The sequence below is a fragment of the Cyanistes caeruleus genome, unplaced genomic scaffold (genome assembly GCF_971803275.1).
Source record: "Cyanistes caeruleus unplaced genomic scaffold, bCyaCae1.hap1.1 HAP1_SCAFFOLD_169, whole genome shotgun sequence".
NCBI classification, from domain to species: Eukaryota; Metazoa; Chordata; class Aves; order Passeriformes; family Paridae; genus Cyanistes; species Cyanistes caeruleus.
Window position 1 is genome coordinate 164,076 of NW_028255957.1, and position 19,735 is coordinate 183,810.

Below are 19,735 nucleotides of genomic sequence, written 5' to 3' on the forward strand. Positions count from 1 at the left end.
GGCTGGAGCGTGATCGGGTCGCGAGTTCGCTCAGCAGCACTCACAAGGTCCCATCTGGGTCGCCAAAATGTTCAGGAACACACATAACCACGAATGGTTATATGAAGGTGCTTTATTTAAAGAGCTCTGGGCGTCAGGGGTACACATACCCAAATCTGACCCCATTTGGGTTTTCGAGTTGAACATATTTTATACTCTATTGTTATGCAACTTACATATTAATTATTAAACTTACATTGTTCTATTGTATACATTGTTTTTACCCAAGCATGGATTTCTCATTATCCCCCCTTAGCCCCTAAACATTGTTCCTCATGTTCTCTAAACAATAATTATATCTAATCACATCTAACAATTGTATCATTTATCATCTACTGATTACACAAGTGCAGCTTGACCTGGTCTTTAGCAAGCACAAGGCCTAACATTTCCAGGGCCTGCTTTTCCCAGGGGTTTCCAAACCTAACTTTCTTTCTAAGTCCCCAAATTTTCTAAGATTTTAATGCCTTTTACTATCAGCAGAAACAGCAGGGGCTGGGCAGGCCTGGAAGGAGAAAGAAGGTGGAGGGGGGGATTGTTTTGGGTGTCCCCTGGCTGTCACCTGTGTAATGCCCTGGCAACAGCAGCAGCTGCTGGGCTCCCACAAGCAGCCATGAGATGCTCCCTTTTAAAGGTGGTTGGGGTCCTGGTTTTCCCCTGAGCACCCAAGCACATGGTGAGGATCCCTCCCAGAGTGATCGGGTATTGAAAGGACCCAGTTACATGGCTACACTTGTGAGCAGAGGCTCACCCACAGTAAACAGACACAGTGATGGAAAAGTTGTGCAATAGCAGTGGTTCCTCGGGGCAGCAGCAGTCCAACACCAAAACCTCAACCATTTGCCCTTTGAGCCGTGTCCCCCAGCTAAGAGACAGCCACAACCCCACCACCTGTCCCTCCTCCCCCAGGCATGACTCCCAAATGCTCCTTTCCCTTGGCTGACTCCTTAGTGTGGGATGTAAGAGGTCCCAGCCACGTCTTGTTTCTTCATGACCTGTATTTTGCCCCTGGACAACCACTCCCTTCACAGAGTCTTTCTTCCAGATGGGAAACAATTCCCTAAAGAATCCAAACCAAAAGAAGTGCCTCTACTTTGCTGTATTGAGATAAAATTAAATGCTAAAAAATAGCTAAAATATAGAATAAGAAAAAAATTTCTTAGCTTGTAATGGCCCAGCTCCTTATCAAATTCAGGGATCACTAAATTTCTATCTAAATATGATGTAACTCATTTTCAACATGTAAACAAGACAGCCAGTCCTGTCCTGCTGGGTCCCAGCAGTGCCTCGCAGCAGTCCTGCATCCATGTCAGGATGCTGGCCAACACAGAGCTGTCCTGGAAACTAAGGCAGCTGACTTGAAGTTTGTGCAGGTACCCAAAGGTCAAACCCAGCGCTGTTCCCTCAGGATTTAGCAGTCCTGAGTGATCTCCCCTGATGTCACCCACTCCTTGTGGCACCAGTTGCTTTCCTGTGGAATGTTCTAGCTGCCCCAAGAGTAAAGAGGGAGCTGGAGAAAGAGCTTGCCAGGCTGCTCTCCATCCTTTCCCAGCAATCCTGGTTAGGGGGAGAAGTCCAAGCTGGCTCAAATGTGTAAATGTAACAGCTGTGCACAGGAAGGGTCAGTGGGAAGGATGATCCAGGAACCAGTGGCCTGGCAGCCTGAGCTTGCTACCGCGCAAGGCCTTGGGGCAGATCCTGCTGAGTGCCATCCCATGGCATGTGCAAGGAACCAGGGGGTCTGCTGGAGGGTGGGAAAGCTCTGTGGTGGGATGGGAACAGTTGAGGGTCCTGGTGGGGTGTTGAGGAGTTCTGTGAGCATGTTTTGGGGCTGTTTGTGTTGGTGGGTGTGTTGGGGAAGGAGTTGTGTGTAAGTGAGAGGTCTAGGCTGGAATTTGAGTCAGTTTGACGGGAGCATCCATGGTTTGGCTCAGCTTTGGTTATGGAGGACATAAGGAATATCTGTGACTTTTCCTGTTAGTGGTCCTGCTTCTCATGCAAAAAAAGAAGAGGGGAGAGCTGTAATTTACTGGCCACCTAGATATCTGTACCAGGGGGAGGATTAGCCTTTTTGCAATCTACTCAATTGTTTGGACTACTTTTGTAATACTGAGTGAACTTTCATTCCTTGAGAGCTTTAATTTTTCAGAGAATTAGGATATTATCATCCCTCCATAGAAAAGCAAAGGTTTGCAAACGAAAGAATGGCCTTTTTTTAGCCTCTGTGTAGTGCTTTATTTTGTAAAATGACTCTCAATGGATGATGTTAAGGCAAAGGACTTGCTGCTTTGAGATGGGAAGCAAACTTGAAACTCTTTCACATTCTCTGGCCATTCGAATTAATTGGTGAAGTCTGCAACTTGTAGGAAATTCTTGAGTTGAGCAATGGGGAAGCTCTCATGAATTGAGGATTCTTAAATGCCAGATCCTTCTGTGCCTTCCCCACAAAGATGTTTTATAGCTGCAGGGAATGACATCAATGGGAAAATAATTCCCACATGTAATTAATCTGACCAAGACTAAGCTTTGCCAGCAGTAGCTACAGGAGCTCCTGCCAACAGCCCCTGCAGGAAGGAGGCCAGCCCCCAATGCACGTGGGCTTTGGCTGCCCTCTGGCACAGAAGCCCCCCAGGGGCACAGGGCTCTGGGGCAGGAGAAGGGCACCAGCACTGCCAGGGCTTGGCTGGGGTGGCAGGTCTGCCTCAGTGGGGGACTCTGCCACACCTGCTGATTTCAGTGCTGCCAGGCCCCTGTGCAGATTCTGTGCAAGGCCCCGTGCCCTTCCTGCTGCGGCTGCGTCGGCAGCCCTGGGGGCTCCTTCTGCTGCCCTGAGCCTGCAGAGCAGGGCAGCATTTGCTGATGGTTTGAGGCGTTCCTAAAGATCCTGTTGGGCTGTCTAAGACACTTTGGGCAAGGGATTCCTTCCAACCTGGGCCACTTTGGGGGGGATGGGGGCAGCCCAAGGGCAGGTGGCAGTGTGTGCAAGGGCCCTTTGTGACATATGGTCACCATGGGATGGAAATGGACAGGGTGTCAGAGGGCCCTTTGTGACATGTGGTGGCATAGGAGCTGGCGGTGACAGGGCCATGCCACAGTGCCCAGTGCACGCGACGGGACAGGACGCGGCAGAGCGGTGCTGTGAGGAGCCCCCGCACAGCGCACTCGTTTGTGTCTGACCCGGAGCTTTTCCAAGTCTTTACTTGTACAGGTGACCTCGTGGCAAGACTGCGGGCCTTGGTGGCCCGTGGCTTTCCCAAGGCTTTTCTTTTGCAGGTGTCTGCCAGGCCAGACTGCGAGACTTGTAACCTGAAGCTTTTCTGAGGCATCTCCCATTCTCCCGGCCTCTGCCCTCAAGGTGAGACTGTGGGACTTAGTAAGCACAATCATTTACAAGGAGTCTCCAGTCATTGTGGCAGGAGCCCTCAACACCAGACTGCAGGACTTGCTGTCCTGTAGGCTTCCTGAGGCTTCTCTGTCACAGGTGCCTAAAAGGCACAAATGGACAACTTGTTGACTCAGAGATTTCCCAAGGCATCTCTCTTTAAGGTGCCTTCAAGGCAAGATTGTGTCATGGCGGGCAGATTCCTCAGGCTGTTCAAGGTGTTCAGGGGGAAAAGAAAGAAAGAACCTGGAGCTGCCCCAGCACAACAGCCGGAAGAGCTGGAGCAGTTCCAGCCACTGCAGGATGGTGAGTGGCAGAACTGGGCCACAGGGCTGATGGCTGCAGTCAGCTGGGCCCTGCCCCATCCCATCCCATCCCATCCCATCCCATCCCATCCCATCCCATCCCATCCCGTCCCGTCCCGTCCCGTCCCGTCCCGTCCCGTCCCGTCCCGTCCCGTCCCGTCCGCTATGGACATGCCCAAGGACAGGACACAAGAGGGATTGGGGCTGACCCCGGCACTGGCTGTGCTCCATACCCTGAGCCATCCCAGGGCTGTCCCTGCCTGGGGAGTGCAGGGCTGGGCTGTGTTCTCCGGCCTCTCCTGCAGCCCCTCAGCTCTGGCTGCTCTTTGCCAGATGCAGCCATGGACCAGACACAAGAGCAGGAGCCTGCCCGTGGCCGCTTCCACAGAGCAGCGCAGGCACCTGCAGCCATCCCCACCTGGGCTGGGCCTGCTGGCACTGCTCAGCCCAGCAGTGGAGCTTGGAGCACTCCATGGAACATGCCTCTCTCCCCTGTCCTTTGTTCTCCTTGCACAGAGGTTCCGCAAATTCCTGCGCATTCGGCATAGAAAGATCAGCCCCATAGGAACTGAGGGCACAGCTGAGCCTGACTCCGGGCTGACCGAGCTCCAGGCAGAGCCTGATGTCAGCCCAGATTCAGCTGAGCACTCACAAGAGTCTGACGCTGCAGTGGAGTTTGACAGGGCAAAGGCTGACATGGCAGGGACTGAGGGCATTCAAAATGATGACACCAGAGAGACTCAGGGCATCGCAAAGGCCAACAGGACACCCACTCCCACTATAAGCCAAGAGCTCATATGGGATTATTTCAAGGACCCTCGTGTTTCTTCTGACGTTGAGAAGAGAGCTGCTTCTTCTGAGCAGCAGGTACCCAGTCAGGTACTGGAACTGGAGGTCTCCCACGATACTGTTCCCCCTCACGCCACATCCACAGGGCCCCCTCAGCCTTTGAGGCCAGCAGAGCATGACAGGAAGGGAAGCACTTCTTGGGGGAAGCTGGGGAAGTTGCTGCCTTGGACAGCACTCCATGTCTTCCCCATGCCTCCTCCAGGTGCCAGCTATTGTAAGGAACATTCACCAGAGTCTGGTGTCCTGTGTCACTGTGGATGTCAGGCAGCAAATTGACATTATAAGGCTGGCTGAAGAACACCCTGCTGATGTGGTGCTGACCCTCCTGCGCTGTGCCCCATCGTGTGACAGGTATGGGGCCCACGTGCCTTGAGAGCTCAGGGCTCACCAGCCTTTAGGGCCCATGGCCCTGCACAGCCTGTCCAATGGGCTCTGCCCAACAGGCAGAGAGGTCCAGGAGCCTCAGGCCCCTCTGTGTCCTGATGCTGCTGCCAGTGCTCCCTCCCTGCCCCTCAGGGCACCAGGGCTCTGTCACCTGGGTCCCCACAGCTACACAGGGCATGGCTCTGTGACTGAGACACCCCTGACACAGAGCTCTGATCCCACAGAGCTGCTGAAATGATGTGGAGAGCCATAGGCTCGTCGGGACCAACAGTAGAGAAAGTGCTGCCAACACTGCTCTGTGTGATGGAGGATTGGCCTCTGCGCAGCATCTGCACCTCTGATGGAGACAACAAGGATGTTTTTGCTCTGGCTGTGAGTTCCTGGAGCTGGCATTTGATCACCCAGACGTTGCTTCTCCAGCAGCTCTCCATCCTCTCCCTGCTTCAGTTCCTGAGCTGAAACCTGGGCTAGGGGCAGGCTCAGGGGGCACCAGGCCTGCTGCTCCCCCTGTGTCTCCCCTCGGGCCCTGCCCCATGGACACCTCGGCACTGAACGCTGTCTTTGGGTGCTTCTTTTGCAGGCAACTCTGGTGCTCTGGCTGATTATCCAAGCGCCTGAGTGCCACGAGGCGATCCTTTATTCCGCCCGCCTGTTTCTGGCTCTGCTGTTCCATGTTGTCATCACCACCCAGCAGACGCCACCAGTGGAAGTTGACAGCTTCTGGAGAGCATGCCGGGAGGAATACTGCCTTCCCAGAAAACCCAACAGGTCCCAGTCCTCCTGTCCTTCCAATGCCTTTGTGACCAGCACCAGTGCACCCAATGTGACCTGGGCTTTGCTCTGCACACAGGTTTGCAGTGCAGGCCATGAAGGCTCTGCTTTTCCGACTGCGGTGTGAGAGTGTGGTCATGGAAATGCGATGCAAGTGTGGCTGGGACACGCTGCTCTGTGCTGACACCCAGCACTATGCCGTGGGTCTGCTGGCCAGGTGAGACCCCCTTCTCCCCACTGCCTCTGAAATTGTGCCCTGTGCGTGGGGTGCCTCACACAGTCCCTGTGGTTCTGCGACAGAGGGCCTTGTCACTGAGGGATGGCCAAGCAGAGTGGAAAATGCTGGCTGAGGGTGCCCAGAAGGTGCCTCCCCCCAAAGCACCCCCATCCCCTCCAGTGTGGTGAGGAAAGACCGGATCTCTGTGAATCAGTCCCGGTCTCTTGCCCCTCCAACTCAGGGTCTTGGTGCCTTTTCCCTCTGACAGGGAGATGCACGGTGCCTCCCTCTCTTTGTGTTCTGGGATTGCACTCCGCCTGCTCCGGCTGCTCAGCAGAGAGGAGCCACCCTGGGATCTGTCCTTCCTGGCATTCTTTGTGGAGGTGAGCCTGATGGCCAGCACTACCTCGCTGAGCTGCCTGCCAGCCCTGTCCCCTTGCATAGCCACAGCTGCCTGGGACGGTGCCCGCGCCCTGTGCTGCTGCCTGGGCCCAGCCCTGCCCAGTTCTGGCTTCCTGCCAGCCGGCTCCCCTGTCACTGCCCTGTGCCTTTCAGGTCCTGGATTGCCTGGACTTGCGTAAATGTGGTGACAGTGTCCTGGAGATGATGTCAAAGCACCTGCAGAGCGAGTGCAGGCAGAGGCGTCGCCTGGCATTCAGAGGCCTCATGGTGCTCAGCAAATTTCCTTCGATGGTGAGAATGGGGCAGCAGCTGAAGCTGTGCTGGGCAAAGAAGTCCCTTGGGCTGGCTGGGCTTCAGGAGCTGAGGCAGCTGCTCCCAGCTCTCCTGCCTCACCTGCCTGAGTGCTTTGGGACAGCCCTTTGGCCTCTGGGCCTGGCAGCAGCAGGGTGGAGTTGCACTGCACCATGGGGTGACTTTACTTTTAAGATATGTTCAGGAGCTGTGAGGAAGTTGAAGCTGTGAGAGGCTGATGGGAGTTTTTCCTCTGACCAATTATTGGTCATTTCTGAGAATTGGTGGTGGTTTTAACCACTGAGAAGTGAGATCAACTTGTGAACACTATCTTAAAATGTAAAGCCAGGGTTCTTTTGTTCTCTTTGGTTTCTGGCTTCTGACGAGGTAACAGGGCTCTGTCTCGGTTTCCCCACCCCACTCCAGGCTGGACAAGGCCACAGAGGGTGGGGAGGGGGGAAACGGAGCCGGCCTGGCTTGGTTTGCAGTTTCTGCTGCTGAACTGAAACCTGACACCATGAACATCTGCAGCTTTCCAAGACTTTAACTATTTTACTACTTGGATGAAACTTACAGATTACTCCTTTTTTCCAGAGAGAGAGAAGGAGGAGAAAGAGAGAGATAACATGAAGAAGACATCATAAAACCCTCAAAGACAGTGAAGAAAAGAGTTAAGTTTTAGATGAGGAAGAGAGAATAAAGAGATGCTATAATTAAGCTGAAATATTTTTCTATTAAAGCTATGGAGATGGACAATAGCGTTCTGAAAAAGAGCTCCTTTAATTCAGAGTATATTGGAAGGAATAGAGTGGTTCAAAGTGTGGATTTTGAGTAAAAGGTGGAGTAATTGTGATACAGTGAGGTGCTGGAACAGAGGGGAGAAGTAATAGTTGAAGATTTGGGGCCTTGAGAGGCAAAGAGAAAAACTTCTGTTTCCAGGGAGGCTCACAGAGACAGATGAAGAGAACTTTTGCCTTTGAATCCTTAAAAATGACATCCCTAGACTCATTTGACCCATAACACACCTCAGAGTGATGTGAAATGGGAGGAGTGAACTGATGACAGATTTCCAGGCAGCTGACATCAGAGAAATAGAAAGCTATAACAGAAATAGTTTTCTTGTGAGAAACTCCATAGATTAGCAGAAGAAGACTTCTGTTTCTCTACAAAGACTGATGAAAAGACTCTAACAGAAATTTGGACTGTTTTAGACACCAAAGTTCCAAGATTTTTTGTCTCTATGTTGTCATGTGAACAAGGGAATGGTTGGGTAGTGAGGGAAAAAAGGGTTTTCTGGAGGTTATTCTAGTTTTCTTATTCTTGTAGTTTTGTTAATAAACTTCCTTTATTTCCTTTTAAGTTTTAAGCCTGTTTTGCTCTTGCTCTAACCCATATCTCACAGCAAGAAATAAGGAAGTTTTCTAGTAATTTTTTAGTTACTGCTTTAAAACCACGACAATGTGAGAGAACAATTCCTCTTCTTGGTTTAAGACCAAAACTGCAACATTTAAAGTTGTTTTATTAAGCCGTGGAGACAGAGAGAAGACTGTGGACTAAGGCAATGGCTGAGGTTGCTGTATCTTAATGAAGAGCTGTCAGTACCAAGTTGTTACTCAATTGTTTGCTGCTTTGGGCAGATATTCAAAAGATAGACAACTTCTGACAAGCAGTAATCCTTTCCTTATACCCCAAGTATTTGGATGCTTCAGCACATTTATCACAGCTGCCAAAACTGGATTCACAACCTGTGGGTTTCAAAAGGAGAGCGAGATTTTGCCTGTTCTTGCTTTGGGAAAAGGGGAAAATATTCTCATTCCTTCTTCTCTTTCTTTGCCTACATCTTTTTCACCGACTTTTGACTGGACTCAGCTCAGTGATAAACCATCCACAGGAGCAGCCAGGGCTCCTTGTGGCTCTTTCCTAGTGAGGAAGCTGTGCTGAAGCTGCACCTCCTGTAAAATGCACTCAGCATTTTACATACTGAGCTTTCCTATCAGCCTCCCACATCTCAGCCATTCCGTGCTGGGAAATGACAGACAGGGCTGCAGAGTGATGGGGGGAGGAGGGGAGAGGAGACAGTGCTTCGTTTAATTATCCCACTTCAGCCTGATTGCTGCAGTGGTATCTTAAAAGTGAAAAGATTTGGAAACTAGATTTCTGGTAATTAGCATTGAGAATATTGTAATGCCAGCAGCCAGCCTCTTTCACCGAGGATTTACTTCTCTGGGATGAAATTGCCAGGCTCTCACATCCTCTGATCTCCTCAGAGAACCAGCTCTCACACGTGCTGGCAGACAGCATCTCTGGGCTCAGGATCAGGGGCAGGTAGCAAAGAGGGGACTCTGTCTGTCAGGGCTGGGGAAGATCCATCTCGTCCTTCAGGAGGGAGCCCACGCTGCCAGTGCTACAGCAGAGTGTTTGCAGGCACTGCTGTCACCACATCCTGATGTGAAACTGCTGCCATTTACTGCCCTGGCTGAGGCTGGGGTCCAGCACACATAATAAGAGAGGAGCTTTAAGCAAGTAGTCAAGAGTGAAGGGAGTGTGAGTGTCAGATATTGATGATCCAGCGTGCCCAGTCTGCAGCTGCACTACTGGGGGAAACCGAAAGAAAGTATCACAAAAGCAGCAGGCATCACAGATTGCCTTTCACTCTTTCCTGGACAAAAGATAGATTTAGGTAATAATTCACCTAATAATAGATTAGGTAATAAAGAATTAGGCTGTATGAACCTTCCTGAGGAGCTGTGCTTGTAACACAGGCAATGGTAAAATATCAGCAAAAGCTGCAGCACACTCAGGCAGCAGACACTGTCTGAGACAGAGCAGAACAAACCATTTGGATCCCCAAAATGACTGCTCACATGAGACCACAACCTCCTGATCACTGCCTAGGTTTGTACCCATTTGGGGGGATATTTTGGAATATATCTTGGCACAAGCAAGCATGTGCATCAAAACCAAGGAGTTTGCCAAAGAGAAATAGAGGAAACTTGCTACCCACCAGCTGTGATCCTGGCCAGGAGCTTGGGCAATAGCACATAAACACCTGTTTTCATTTGCTGAGTGGTGCTGTGACACAGGGGTGAGCAGTGACATGAAGCTTTTCATCTGGCCGTGATCTGCTTTCAAAGCTCTGTAAACAGCTCTTAGCTGAAAATATCATCTAACTTTTTTTTTTTTTTTCCCCTTTGTTGCACGCAGTTCATCCTCAGAGGAAGAAGAGCCCCTGTGCTCATCTGGGCTTGGGAACAGCAGCTCCCTTGAACACAGCAGGCATTCAACCTGAGGCTGAGCAGGTTCAGGCACTGAGCCACGAAGCTGTAAGTGTGCAGGCTTGCCTTGCATAAAGAGGGAATTGTGAGTTGTTAACTGAGGGAGAGAGCTGCTAGTTGGAAATAAGAGAAAATGCATTAATAGAAATTTAATTTAAGAAAAATAAAAAAATAGCAGACCAGCCTAGTTAATTTCATAAGGATTCATGAGTAAAAAAGTAAGACCTTTAGTTAGGAAATAATTGCACACTTATGACCTGAGGCAACAGTCAAAACTTGCTGAAAACAAAATGGCACATGTCATTAAATTTAATAATGCTTAATTATAGAATCATAAATATTTGAGATTGGAAAGGCCCATCAAGTCACTTAAGTCCCCCTCCTTATCAATGCATTATCTTCCCTGTTGCACATATGCTACAGACTATTAGAACTCATTGTCAGGAGGATTTGCCTTAAATTCCGCAGTTTTCTCTTTCTTAATTTCATTCCGTTACTCCCTGATATGCCTGCTTGTTTCCTGCTAAGTAATTCCTTTCCTTCCCTAGGGTGTGTGTGTCAGTCAAACATCTGTAGATGGTTGAAATGCCTCTCCTTAGTTATCACTTAGCCAAACTAGACATATTGATTTAGTTCTTTTAATCTTCCTCATAGGTAAATCCCTCTAGTCCCTTAATTATTTTGTTGCTCTTTTCTGAACTCTGTCTTTCCAAACCCTTCTTGTAGTCATATTAAATGCAGTACCCTAGTTCTTGTCATCCAGAACCATGGAAAAATCAGGGGTGCTGTTGCATCTCTGTTGCAATGTGATGTGTCTGACCCACTATAATATTTTTTCCCCTGATCTATCATGCTGAGCACCATGCAAGGCTGGAGGTCAAGACAACCTCTGTTTTTAAAACTCTGCCCTGCAGCTATTCCTTACGGTGCTGTCAACAGGGAAGATATTTTGTCTTCTAAAACCTTACTTCTGATAGTTTTCCCATCTGAAAACTATCTGGGCCAGGGGCAGCACCCAGGGACCTGCCCTGCCTGGGGGAACCTATACCAGGATCTTATAACTAAGTGTCAGAAACAAGGGCACACACTCTGTATTCCAGACTCCAACATTTTATTCTTATTCTTGTTTTCCATGTTTTAAGTACTACTACGTCTTCATCTACTTCAGCTTCTACCTCTTCTTCCTAATATTCCTATTCTTATTCTTTATCTTTTTTTGGATTCTGGAGGGACTTATGCAGGTTTTAGTGGGGGGGGGGGGGTTGGGGTTTTTTTCTTTCCTACAACTACTTCCTAAACACAACTTTCTTTTCTTTTGTTAGAATCGTGTGTGTTGCAGTCCAGCAGGCCGCTGTCGTGTCCTGGGAGCAACACCTCCTGTCTGTGTCCATTCCTCATGGCCAAAGTGCCACAGGATCAGCATGGAGTCCTTTCCGGAGGAGAGGAAATGGCCTTGGAGTCCAGCAGGGAGGAGCTGGAGCCAGTGTCCCTGCAAAGGGCCAAGAGCCGTGTGGCTGTGGCCCTCGGGGACCCGGTGCAGGGGTGCCGCTGGCAGTGCCAGGCTGCCGCTGGGAGCCGATGACTTTCCAGGTGCCTTCCCGGCCGGACGATGGGCCGGGATGCGGCGCTGAGCCCCGGCAGCGAGGGTCCCCCTTTGGGTGCCACTTTGGGCTGCCGTGTGCCCTCAGGGAGCTGCCCCGGGGGTGCTGCAGAGCGGCCGGGGCCGACTCGGCCCACAGGGCCAGCGCAGGCCGGGGCAGCCTGTGCGGCTCCCTCGGGGCGCCGGGCAGGCCGCGGGGCAGCCGCCATCTGCAGCCCAGCACTGCTGGCAGCGGGCGCTGATCCTGTGGCTGTGCCGCCAGGCAGGGGCAGCGGAACAGCCCCTGCAGCCCCTGCAGCTCCCACAGTGCCTGCCTCAAGAGCGAGCAGCCTTTCCTGTGGGGAAGCGGCTGCCCAGGAGAAGAGACATCTTCCACCATGGCTTGGGCTGCCAGAGGGCCAGGCCCGGCACAGAGTTGCTCTTGCGGGCACAGCTCGGGCTCCTGGCACTCCACCCAAGCTTCTCGAGGGACAGGCAGCAGGATTTCTCCCTTGGGCTAAATCTGCCAGTCTCTGCTGCCTGGCCTCTTCTCCTTCCTCGTGCAGCTCCAGGATGCTCACCTCATCCCAGTCATCGTCCTCCCGCTGCCAGGCCTTGAGCTGGCTGCACAGGATGTCGCAGTATTCCCTGCTGTCCTGAGCCAGCTCTCCATCACTGTCATCATCCCAGCTGGACCTGGAGGATTTTCTCTTTGCTTTGCCTCCAGTCACCTCCTGGCCATCCTGGCACAGCTCTTGCTTGCGGCAAGCTTCCCAGTCCAAGAGTGCCCGGCGGCTCGTGCCTTCCCCTGGGGACAGCCGCTGCTCAGGAGATTCTTCCCAATCTGAGAATTCCTGACAGTGATCGCTGTCCGCCTGCCACGGCTCCTGCTCCCTGCACTCGCCCCACTCGGAGACAACTGGGGAGGGCTCTTGCTCCCTGCCCTCATCCCAGTCCCAGAAATGCCAGTAGCTCCCCCATACTTGGACCAGCTCTTGCTCAAGGCCTTCATCCCACTCAGAGAGCTCCTGGCAGCTCTGGGCTTCTCCTGGGGACAGCTGTGGCTCAGTGCAGGCTTCCCCTGGAGTCCCTTGCTGGAACTTGTTCATTTCTCCTCAGCAGAGCTCTGGCTCTTCCTCAGCGCAGGACTCCACGGCTCCTCTCCTCCCTCTGCTCGCCCTCTCAGCCTCCTCCTGCTGCTCCCTCAAGGCCTGGGCTCTCTGTGAGCCGGGCCAGGGCCTGGGGGGCTGGGACTTGGGCTTCGCCTTCTCCTCCTCCGTGCCTGCAGTCCTCTGGTGCACACAGGTACCTGGACACAGCCACTGTCCTGGGACTGACCCAGGCCCCACAAGCCCTTTATATACCCCCCAGCCGGGGCGGGGCTCTGCCATGTCACAATGGACTTTGGGCACCGCAAGGTCCCGCGTCACCACGGGTCCTGACACACCGTGCCTGTGTCACAAAGGCCACCCCGGCACCCCGTGCCTGTGTCACAAAGGGCACCCCGGCACCCCGTGCCTGTGTCACAAAGGCCACCCCGGCACCCCGTGCCTGTGTCACAAAGGCCACTCTGGCACCCCTTCAACAGCCCAAGGCACCAGGAGCGGCCTGGAGCAGCCCAGGCCTTGGGGGATTGCAGCCCCTTCTTCTGAGCCGCTCCTTCAAATGATCAGGAGTGGCTGGGGCCAAGTGAAGGTGCAAAAGGAGACCGTGTGTGTCTTCGTTTGAAAGACAGGGGCCTGCTAAGGGAGGCAGGAGGCTCCTTTGCAATGGAAAATGTAAACCCCCTCCCTCCCAATTATTATCCCTTTGAAAGGCACTCTCTGGCAAAGATAGGAGGACAGGAAGAACAGTTTGTGCTGCTTTTGCATGAATTGCTATTTGGTGAGCAGGGAAGAAGCCCCTCATGGAAATGATTTTACTGAGAGGAGCTGCTAAACGAGAGCTGCCCCTGTGCCAAGCAAAATCCAAGAGCTGGCTAGCTGTGGGAACTGACTACCTATTAAAGCATTTAAATAGCTGGATCCACCTCTGTGAGATTGACATTTTGCAGACAGGCAAGCCAGGGAAATCTCTCTCTTGCTTCCACCTTTGAGGAGGTACCCGGCTGCCGGTCGGGCCGGGCCCCGCTGCACTGCGGCCCTTGCAGTCGTGCTGACAGTGGCCACAACAATCCTTAAAGCTTCAGGGTCCCCTGACACCCGGGCAACCGAGGAGGAAATTAAAGGAGCGGGTTCGCTGGAGTCCCCAAAACCAACTGGAATAGGAAAATCAAGTAGGGATGAGGCCCATAAAGCCTGCACAGCACAGGAGCAAAGTGCAAAGACCAGGCCTAGGGGCAGACACAACAATATCTAGGGGAGGTGTGAGGGCGCAGTCTGAGGGCATGGGTCCAGACACAGACTGGGGTTAGAAAGATGCAAAATACTGTGACGAATTGCAACCAATCGGGGGAGAGACATGGGAAGATTCTAGAAACATAACTTTCAGTGGAGTGACTTGATGAACGTATGAATTGCCATCAAGCCTTTGGCAAGTGCTTCCCAAGGCTTGAACTCAAAGCCTGCTGCTTCAGGGCTGAAGTCTTTCTGGCCCTGTGTCCCAGAAGGGCTGAATCGCACAGGCTCGGCCTGGCGGGGCCGGGCTGGCCCCAGCAGTGACCGGGTGGGGACGGGAGGCTGTGGGACCCCGGCTGAGGCTGGGCCGGACCACGGCTGCTCACACCTTGCTGAGCCTAAGCCGTGCCCCGCTGCCGGCCCCCACTGAGCTGGAGTCCGCTGGGCTCCGGGAGGAGCTCCGGGTGGGTCCAGGCCCCCTCGGCCATGGCCTGTGCAGCACATGGTAATTGAAAGAAATTGGCCAGGAGACAAGACTCCTGTTTGATGCCTTTGTTAGGATTCAGCTCTTGGGGTTTGGGGGGCCCAAGGGGTTGTTTGCATCACGGCCATTCCCACACTGTCAGCTCCAAAGAGGAGACACAATTCAGCTTTGCAGCACACACTGCAGAGCTGGGGCTTCCATCCTCATGAGAGTAGCCAGTGACTTGTCGTCCTGGTTTGCTGTCTAGGGCTGTCAGTCCTTTCCAGTCCTCTTAGGTCATGGTGATGCAGGAAGATGGTTTCTAAGCAGGTTTAGGTGATGCGTCATAGCTTGCTCGAATATGTTTCCTTGTCCTTTTATTCCTCTGTTAGCTCGTTGTTTTGGTGTCCTGCATGCCTTAGTTTGCATTTTACTCGGTTACACAGCTTCCTGGGAGTTTCTTTGTTCTAGTGTGGCACAGTGACCATGGGAGTTGCCTCGTTCTGTGGCACACCTTTCTAATGGGTTGCTTTTGTTAGTTGGATTTAGCCCCCATGGGAACAGCTCTGTTACAAGGCAGCAGGGAAGTAAGGGGAAAGGGTACAGGAATGTCTCATAAGAACCTTTAAAACACTTCAGAAAGTGGTAAGTAATTAACATTACTAATAACCATCGGAGCAAACAAGGGGTACAAGGTTTACAAATGGGATAAGAACATTAACTGTACATAACTAAACACAGTATTTTATCCGGGGTGGATTTCTTGAGAGATTTTATTCATGACATGTGCCTACAAGGATTCAGCACCTCTCTGAGCTGGGGGGAGAGGCCAGGGCTGCACAGGGGGGATGTTGTTGGCAGCTCCATGAGGACGCTCTGGGATGCTGCCCTGGGGTGTCCAGCGCAGTGGGGATGGATCAGCCCCTGCTCTGCTGCTCCTTCCCGTCTCCCCCAGGGACCTTGCTGAGCCCCAGCCATGCTGTTTGCCCCCAGCCTGCCCACGGCCACCCTGGGGCTGCTCACGGGGGTTTTCTGTGCTGAGCTTTGGCCTGGCCGTGTTCTTGAGAGAGCCTGGGCAAGGAGCCTGGAGCCCCCAGGCCCTGCCCTGAGGCGTCAGCGCTGCCCCAGCAGTGCCCATGGCCTGTCCCTGCTGCAGCCCCGGCACTGCCACCCCCAGGGCTGTGCCCGGCCCCAAGAGCACTCAGGCCCTGCAGCAACACCAGGGCCAGGAGGGCAGCGGGGCAGTGGCACGGGAGCAGCACTGGCAACACCAAGTGCTGCTGCTCCTGGGCACAGCTGCTGTGCCAGCACTGATCTGCCCCCAGCTCTGCACACAGACACTGCTGCTGCAGCTCCAGAGAAGGGAACAAAAGGGGCATCTCTGGAGAAAACTTTGCTGGGAGATTTTTTTAGTTCCTTTAAAGCCACCAAGAGCAAGCCCCTCATTGGCAGTGTGTGACCACAGGGAAGGTGAAAAGAGAAATAAAATGAGAAATGGCACAAACAAACAAACATTTTATTGAAGACAATATTAGAAAGTAAAATTAAGGAAAAAAACCTCCAAAATTAAAACAAGAAGTATCAAAGTTGACTTTTATTACAAGTGATTTACAGGAATTGGCCAGCAGTTTAATGTTTCTGAAACCATCCAGTCATCATTCTCCACACTGCAGCCTTGAGCTCTTGGTTCCTCAGGCTGTAGATGAGGGGGTTCAGGACTGGAGGCACCACCGAGTACAGAACTGACACCGCCAGATCCAGGGATGGGGAGGAGATAGAGGGGGGCTTCAGGTAGGCAAACGTGATAGTGCTGATGAACAGGGTGACCACAGCCAGGTGAGGGAGGCAGGTGGAAAAGGCTTTGTGCCGTCCCTGCTCAGAGGGGATCCTCAGCACAGCCCTGAAGATCTGCACATAGGAGAAAACAATAAACACAAAACAGCCAAAATACAGAAAAGCACAATGAGCCCAAGTTCTCTGAGATAGGATTTGGAGCAGGAGAGCTTGAGGATGTGTGGGATTTCACAGAAGAACTGGCCCAGGGCATTGCCCTGGCACAGGGGCAGGGAAAATGTATTGGCTGTGTGCAGCAGTGAATAGAGAAAGGCACTGGCCCAGGCAGCTGCTGCCATGTGGGCACAAGCTCTGCTGCCCAGGAGGGTCCCGTAGTGCAGGGGTTTGCAGATGGACACGTAGCGGTCGTAGCACATGATGGTCAGGAGGAAATACTCTGCTGAGATGAAGAACACAAAACAAAAGACCTGTGCAGCACATCCTGTGTAGGAGATGTGTCTGGTGTCCCAGAGGGAATTGTGCATGGCTTTGGGCACAGTGGTGCAGATGCAGCCCAGGTCAGTGAGGGCCAGGTTGAGCAGGAAGAAGAACATGGGGCTGTGCAGGTGGTGGCTGCAGGCTACGGCGCTGATGATGAGGCCGTTGCCCAGGAGGGCAGCCAGGGAGATGCCCAGGAGGAGGCAGAAGTGCAGGAGCTGCAGCTGCCGCGTGTCTGCCAATGCCAGCAGGAGGAAGTGGCTGCTGGAGCTGCTGTTGGACATTTGCTGTGGCTGCACCTGGGGACCTGTTCATGAAGAAAAAGAGCAGTGACAAATCAGGAGAGGCTGGGACTCACCCACCCTTGTTCCTGCTCTGGGAAAACTTCACCCAGGTCCCTGCCTGAGCTCCAGCTGTGCTGTCTGAGTGTGCCAAGAACAGACAGGCCCGTGCCTGGGGGCTCTCCAGGAGCCATCCCTGCCCTGCTGCCCTGGGTTTGTGGCCATGCAGGAGAGGGAAAAAGCTGGAAATTCAGGATTTGTCTGAGGAATCACTCCTAATGCAGGAAGGTTTGTTGCCATCTGCACACACTTCTAAAGTATAGCAGGAGTTGGTTTTACAAATTGTTTTCCTACGCACAAATCATTCCTGGTTCTCTGAGGTCAGAAATCCCCAGCATTTCTGCTGCACTCAGAATTTCCCACTGAGAGATGTGAGAGGCAAAGGATTCCCTGTGGCTTAGGGAAGGTGAGGGGCTGGATGGGCTTGTTCCCAACTCCCCTGGGTTTGCACCTTTGGCTGGAATCAGAGCACAGTCACACTCCTGTGTCACCCTGGCATAAACCAGGCCCTGCCCAGAGCAGAGGGATCCCTGAATGTCTCACCCTCTCTAAAGGTCTCTGGGCAAGGGCTCAGCACCCCCCTCTGCCAAGGACACTCATGGCTCCCTTGGCAGAGCCAACAGCATTTCCTCAGCGGTGGCATCTCTGCCCTTCCCCGTGGGACATTCAGGGAACTCTGAGAGGCTCTGGCACAGATTTGCAGCCAGGAGGGCAGCTCAGAGCTTGGAAGGACACAGCAAGGAGATCCCCAGGTGTGCCCATGATGGGATCTCAGGGAGGGGGCTCAGCTCATTCCCCTTTCCCATGGACTGCTTTGCCCACAGCCCCACAGGTCACAGGGAAGCTGGGACACCCCATTCCCATGGACACACCTGCCTGGCAGCAATCCCAAGGGCAGGGCCTGACTCAGCTGCTGCAGATGCCAGAGGCTCCCTGAGAGCCCCAGATACCAATGACAATATCAGAGCAGTGCATTTAGGCTGTTTAGGAGCCTCCCAGCAGAGAGACTGAGCACCCAAACTTACAGTTCTGTCATCTCTGTACATGTTCAAACATTACTTTGCTGTTCCTGGTGTGTCACTTTCAACTCAGAATATTCTGTGATTCTGGGATTACAATTCCTCTTCTGCTTCTCTCATCCCCCTGTTGTCTATAATCAAAAGAGAAAAAAACCCCAAACCTTTGCAACAGTGTTAGAACAGTAAAGTAAAAACCACACCTTTATTGGAAACTTCCAGGTGTCCCAGTGGGGTTGAGGCACACCCGGCCCCTTATTTCAACAATTTCTTAAGATTGATTAATTAGGATATTTAACAGAAACATTCAATAGGAGATTCAGCTGCCCCAGTTACACACCCCAGGGTCAACCCACTGGAGTAGGTCGAAGGGTTTCTTTGCCCCACTTTCTGTTATGACTGTTCATATTCTGGTTAAAAAACAAAATGTTCTTCTTGTAGCTCCACTCCCTGATGATAAGACTATACAGTATTTCAGAAATCGACTTAGAACATGAGATTATAGTTCTAAAATTTAAGAGAAAGGTTAGGAAACATACCAGAATTAATTAAAGATAATAGTTATATAAGTATATAATAGTAGTTTAATAGAGTTAATTAAGGATTATCATTTTATAACTATATAATAATAGTTTACAGATCTAAATATACATTAAACATATATAAAAAGCAAAAATCTTTTTGCTATCATCTCAACTTTCCCACCCTGCTTAAAGCAAGACATTGAAAACAGTCTCAGGAAAGCTCCTGATCTTTACAGCAATTCCAGTCTCACCTTCTTTTGGGAAGTGTCCTCTGGAGCTGTGTCCAGGCAGGACTGGAGCTGGGAGCAGCCCTGCCCCACACAGCCCCTCTCAGCAGCAGCCCCTGCCCTGCTCAGGGTGGCTCCTTCCCCCCACAGCTTCTCCCCAGCGCTGGGAGCAGCTCCCCGGGCCGGCTGAGAGCTGTCCCTGGCAGGCAGCAGAGTCCCTGCCCCAGCACAGCGCCCTGGGCTGCAGGACCCTGCTCTGCAGGACAGCCCTGGGCACCCCTGGCTGCTCTGCACAAGGGACAGGCAGAGAATGTACTCACAGAGTCTGTAGGCACTGGCATGTTCCAGCTTTAGGAGATGCCTCCAGGAGCTGCAGCTGCATTGTCCTGCAGCCAGAGGCTTCCTGTGTCAAGGGCTGGCAGGGATTCTGCCCCAGGCACTTCTCAGCACCTTCCCAGCCCTGACTGATTGAAGCTCTCTGTGCCTCTGGGCTGTGCCCAGGGTGGCTGCAGGCAGTGCCCCAGCCCTGCTGGGCTGGCAGAAGAGCTGCTCAGCAAGAGAAATGTGCTTTTGAAGCTCTTCTTGGTTTCCAGGAGCTGCCTCTGTGCCAGGAGCCCGGCCCAGCTCAGCAGCACAGACACAGCAGCAGGACTTTAATGAGCCACTTGGGCTTTGTGCTGAGGCCCTGAACATCAGTCCCTGACAGGGAGGGGAAGAAAGCTCTCAAGAACTCCAAGTCAGAATCCAAATCCAAAGTTTCTTTCACTTTTAATGGGTCCCACTGAGGGATGTGACTGAGAAAGTGTCCCCAGGCCCCAGGCAGAGCAGAGAACTGGAGGCACTGATGACAGCTGGGGACAAAGAGAAGCCAAGGCTTGGTGCCCTGGGCCACAGCAGCCAATGCTGTGCCGGCAAGGGCTGTGAGGAGACACCTTGTCCTGAGGCCCTGGGGCCTCCTGGCACAGCCCCAGCAAGGCTGGCCACTGTCACCCCCTTGGCCTGCCCTCAGCATCCCCCCTAGCCCACATGCCAGTGGCCTCAGGGATCTGCTGGAAAGAGTCCC

The 19,735-nt window shown here is 52.5% G+C and overlaps 1 protein-coding gene and 2 long non-coding RNA genes across 3 annotated transcripts; all 3 read left to right on the top strand.

The window, feature by feature from the left end:
• The first annotated feature begins 3,151 nt into the window (after positions 1-3,151).
• Positions 3,152-4,118, top strand: LOC147645797 (uncharacterized). Its single transcript, XR_015282154.1, has 3 exons — positions 3,152-3,394; positions 3,586-3,727; positions 4,060-4,118. It is a non-coding gene; the product is annotated as an uncharacterized LOC147645797 (long non-coding RNA).
• A 668-nt stretch (positions 4,119-4,786) lies between these two features.
• On the top strand, positions 4,787-5,585 carry LOC147645798 (uncharacterized). Its single transcript, XR_015282153.1, has 3 exons — positions 4,787-4,926; positions 5,184-5,331; positions 5,540-5,585. It is a non-coding gene; the product is annotated as an uncharacterized LOC147645798 (long non-coding RNA).
• Positions 5,586-5,595: 10 nt separating this feature from the next.
• Positions 5,596-7,357, top strand: LOC147645799 (maestro heat-like repeat-containing protein family member 7). Its single transcript, XM_086874207.1, has 5 exons — positions 5,596-5,727; positions 5,810-5,947; positions 6,216-6,330; positions 6,503-6,640; positions 7,235-7,357. The coding sequence occupies exons 2-5, from the start codon at positions 5,826-5,828 to the stop codon at positions 7,268-7,270; spliced, it is 411 nt and encodes a 136-aa protein (XP_086730333.1). The 5' UTR covers positions 5,596-5,727; positions 5,810-5,825; the 3' UTR covers positions 7,271-7,357.
• Positions 7,358-19,735: the final 12,378 nt, after the last annotated feature.